The 4,770-nt window shown below is 38.2% G+C and overlaps 1 protein-coding gene across 1 annotated transcript; it reads left to right on the top strand.

Annotated features, from left to right (window-relative positions):
* Nucleotides 1–645: 645 nt before the first annotated feature.
* Or13f1 (olfactory receptor family 13 subfamily F member 1) lies at nucleotides 646–1,605 on the top strand. The gene has a single exon (XM_050128362.1). The coding sequence runs from the start codon at nucleotides 646–648 to the stop codon at nucleotides 1,603–1,605; it is 960 nt and encodes a 319-aa protein (XP_049984319.1).
* The last annotated feature ends 3,165 nt before the right edge of the window (nucleotides 1,606–4,770 follow it).

The following is a 4,770-nucleotide window of genomic DNA, read 5'->3' on the forward strand; positions in this document are numbered from 1 at the left end:
GACATTAGGTGTCCCCCAGTATGAGAATATCCTCCATCACTTTCTTAGGTTTGGAAAGGGAACGCTGGCTTGTTTTCCAATATTCAAAGTCTTCAATTGATTTCTTTTACATCTGCATAGATATGTACATAATTTTACCTATTGGTTCTCCAAATCATTGTGAGTATATCTCTAGGGGTGACATAAGAAACCGTTAACATGGGAAATAAAGATTTTCCTATAATAAGAATGTTTCTAAGCGAAGAGAAGAAAATCAATCTCAAGAACTTAAAGGTAAATATGTATTTGTAGACCAACTACAAATGTAGTTTGGGGTGGGGGGAAGAAAAATATTATTTACTTTGTTCTTCTCTCATGATGTTTACTTAATGAATTCTTATTCCATTCCACCTTGACAGGAGAAAGGCTGGCTGCAAAAGCATCAAGTTCATCATTTACCTGTTGACTTCATTGCTAAATTATATTAATGACAGATTGTTTAAACATTTACTGCTACAATAATATTCTCATTTAGAGAAGCACTTAAATACGAAGCACACGTTCATATAAAAGCAAACTATCTGAAATTGTGAAGGAGAACCTTTTGTTTTATATATATATGATGTAACTCATTAGTACATGTTTACATGAACATACTATCATAAAATGGTCCAGGCAAATTGGACCTCTGTCACAGTATTTTTCTTCCTAGGATTTTCCCATTACCCCAAAGTTGAAGTCGTCATATTTGTCCTGTGTCTGCTGATGTACCTGACCACCTTGCTGGGAAATACTGTTCTGATCTCCATCACCATCCTAGACTCTCACCTACACACTCCCATGTACTTTTTCCTCAGTAACCTCTCCTTTCTGGACATCTGGTATACCTCTTCTGCTCTCATTCCAATGCTGGCAAACTTTATTTTGGGGAAAAACACCATCTCATTCTCAGGATGTGCTTCCCAGATGTATTTCTCTCTTGCCATGGGCTCCACCGAATGTGTGCTCCTCTCCATGATGGCCTATGACAGGTATGTGGCCATCTGCAAGCCCCTAAGATATCCTATCATTATGAACAGGAGAGTCTGTGTGCAGATTGCAGGCAGTTCCTGGCTGACAGGATGCCTCACTGCCTTGGTGGAAACTGGACCTGTACTTCAGCTGTCTCTCTGTGGCAACAGCATCATCAATCATTTTACCTGTGAAATTCTGGCCCTCTTGAAAATGGCTTGTGTGGACACATCCATGGTACAGTTAATCATGTTGGTGATCAGCATCCTTCTTCTCCCGTTGCCGATGCTGCTTATTTGTGGCTCCTATGCATTCATCCTCTCCAACATTTTGAGGATCAGCTCAGTGGATGGCCGAAGCAAAGCCTTTTCAACATGTGCAGCCCACTTGACTGTGGTGGTTCTGTTCTATGGGACAGCTCTCTCCATGTACCTGAAGCCCTCAGCTGTAGACTCACAGGAAATAGATAAATTTATGGCTTTGATATACGCTGGATTAACTCCGATGCTGAATCCTATTATCTATAGTTTACGGAACAAAGAAGTAAAAATGGCTGTGAAAAAATTGCTGATTAGAAATCCCTTTAATGCTATCTTGACTTCTTTCCTCAAATAAATATTGGAAAAGGAATGCTCATCTAGATAAATCTTCAGCTTTATTGAGAAAATGGCATAATAACACAAGCCAAAGTTCTGGAAAACCTAATTTTCATTAGGAATCTACCATTATGCTCTATACCAGTGATATATAATATATCAACCTTTTAATACAGTTCCTCATGTTATGGTGACCACCACCAATTAAGCTATTTTCGTTGCTACTTCATAACTACAATTTCTCCACTATTATGAATCATAGTGGAAATATCTATATTTTCCAATGATCTTAGACGACACTTGTAAAAGAGTCATTCAACACCCAAGGTGTCTGGACTCATGGGTTGAGAACTACCATCCTGTATCCTGATTTGCCTGGTAAAATGTTTCATGTCAATGATTCATTTATACAGAACTCCGTTTTCAAAAACAGTGGTTAGTATGAACTTAAAATAATAAAGCTACCTGTTCTTTTCTGGTTGACCTACTAAATGATCTCACTGTCCTGCTGTGACATAACCATGAAGCTAAGTAATGTAACAAGGATACATTCTATAGAATTCTATAGAATTGTTACTTCAGTGAATTTTGAAGGAATGTTTTCTCAATGATATGTAATTATCTCTGCATTTAAAAATATTTTTAACTTAGTATTTATAAAGTTCAAGATATATATACATAGATGAATATATACACACATATGTATTTCATAAAACCAAGTGAGCATCACTTTTTGTATTCTTCCTAGTCTCTAAAGCGTTAAAGTGTGAAAATTGTTTTGTCAGATTTGGTGGACCAAGTTTGAGTGACTGCTTATTTAGGCTGCTACTATTTCCATATGAATGAATAAATATCTGTGACATACAAGAACACCAAAATAGGATTTTGCATAATTATAATTGTATGTATGATGTGTAATAGAGATATAAAATGGGAGATTTTGAATTATGGGTAGAAGGTCAGAGTAATCTCATATATATTTCAGTGTCTTAATAAATTCAGCAATTACTCATCCACAATATTATTTTAATATGTTGATAATTGCCCTGAGCTTGTAACTCAATGGTAGAATTATAACCCAGTATATCTGAGGACATAGATTCAACCCCCTAGTACTGCTGAAAGGATTTTTTTAAACATGTTTATTAACTGATTACATATGACTGATGAAGAAAGAATCCTATCCTATATTGATTACCTTTTCAAAGAGATGCTGTATAGTGTAGAAATATACTAACCAAAATAGTCATAAGCATATTTAATATGTGTGAACAAAGCTGCAAATTAGGATGTTGCCATGATAGAAATTAATGTACTTTCCATTTTTTTTAAATCCTCCTGGAATCTAGGAACTAATAAAGAGATGACGTATAAATTACTTTCTTGAAATGATGTAAATGATGTCTTCGTCCTATAAAAATGGATTTTTTTGCTACTACAGACAAGTCTCATGTGAGCCTTAGGGTTTTTGTTGTTTGTTTGTTTGTTTTTAATTTTTCAAGACAGGGTTTCTCTGTAGCTTTGGTGCCTGTCCTGGAACTAGCTCTTGTAGATCCGGCTGGCCTTGAACTCACATAGATCCACCTGCCTCTGCCTCCTGAGTGCTGGGATAAAAGGCCTGTGCCACCACCACCCGACTTGCAATCCTTAGGTTTAAGGAAGGAGAGATGACCATACCTAGGTGTCAGCTCTACACTGGGGTCCATGCTTTTAATCCCAGAACTGTGGAATATTGGGCAGAAAGATCATAAAGCCAGCTGTGATTACACAGTGAGGTCCTCACACAAAATATAGAGGAAATAAACAAAGGAAAAAGAAGGAAGGAAAGAGGAATAGAAAGGGAAAATATGAGAAAGGAATAAAGGAGGGAGAGAAGGAGGAAAGAAGTTATATGAGGCTCCCAACCGAGATGGCAGCACCCACAAAGAATTCCTCAGTCACTGGTGAATGGGTTTGTGAAAGAAGTGTGTGAGAAGCATGTAAGGATGTAGTGAGGCAGAATTCTTCTGATGATCATAATTCAAATGCCCTTGGCATGCCTGAGAAAAGTTCTTGCTCTCAGCTACTTGGCTGCTTGACGCTGTTTTGTCAACTCAAAATTTCTCCAAAGGCGGAAACAGTTATTTTTATTTCATCTCTACTTAAAAAGTTCACCAGAAGCAGTGACCACATATGACACTGGTTTGGGCTAAGAGTCCACAATTTCTAGAGGATATGTAAGAATAAGAAATTGCCTGTGGAGAATTGCCTCTGTGTATTGCCCAGAGGCAAGACACGATAGCATGGCCTCAGTTTCCCTGGTTGGGTCATCAGTAGCCGAGAGAGAGTCCTCTAATTTCATGAGTTTGGGGTGGTAGTATTTTATAGTCTGGGTATGTTTTGTGCACCCACAGATGACACTGTGTATGTCATCCTGGATTGTGCTCGAATTGTCACTGTCATCGTGAGTATCCTCCACTGCTACAGCAGCCCTTACCATGTTGAGAGAAAAAACAGTTCATTGGAATGTGGCTGACTGAATCACATCGCAGTTCATTTCTGCTTCTCTGGGGGAACATCCGGTTCATTCTTTGTTTGCAATGTTTATATTCATTGTACTGCCATATTTCAGTGCACAGGGGATTGACTTCAATGAATGAGTGGGTTTTATTCCGGAAGCTTTACCATTTTAACTCACAGAGAGCAGCCATGATTTCAAGGTCTAAGGGAGAATCTCACTGTGAGTCACCTTTGGGAACTAGCTCTAGGTACATTCAAACAAGCTGACAGGAAGCGTACTTTCTTGTTAAATAGTCTGAAGGGAGCACTATCCCACCATGTGGGGTAATTCTATTAGTGCCACACACGTGTGTGTGCATGTGTGCATGTGTGTGGTTACATATGTATTGTTTTAAAGTAACTATAAAATCGTATGCTTTCCTATGGCTTTTTAAAATGTACTTAGATTTATTTATTTATTTATTTATTTATTTATTTGTTTGTTTGTTTATTTTGGTTTTTCGAGACAGGGTTTCTCTGTGGCTTTGGAGCCTGTCCTGGAACTAGCTCTTGTAGACCAGGCTGGTCTCGAACTCACAGAGATCCGCCTGCCTCTGCCTCCCGAGTGCTGGGATTAAAGGCGTGCGCCACCATCGCCTGGCTCTTAGTATTATTTATATATTTCCCTCCCTCTCCCTCTATGACA

The sequence above is a fragment of the Alexandromys fortis genome, unplaced genomic scaffold (assembly GCF_014885135.2).
Source record: "Alexandromys fortis isolate MF-2015 unplaced genomic scaffold, M_Fortis_MF-2015_v1.1 scaffold_301, whole genome shotgun sequence".
Classification (NCBI taxonomy): Eukaryota; Metazoa; Chordata; class Mammalia; order Rodentia; family Cricetidae; genus Alexandromys; species Alexandromys fortis.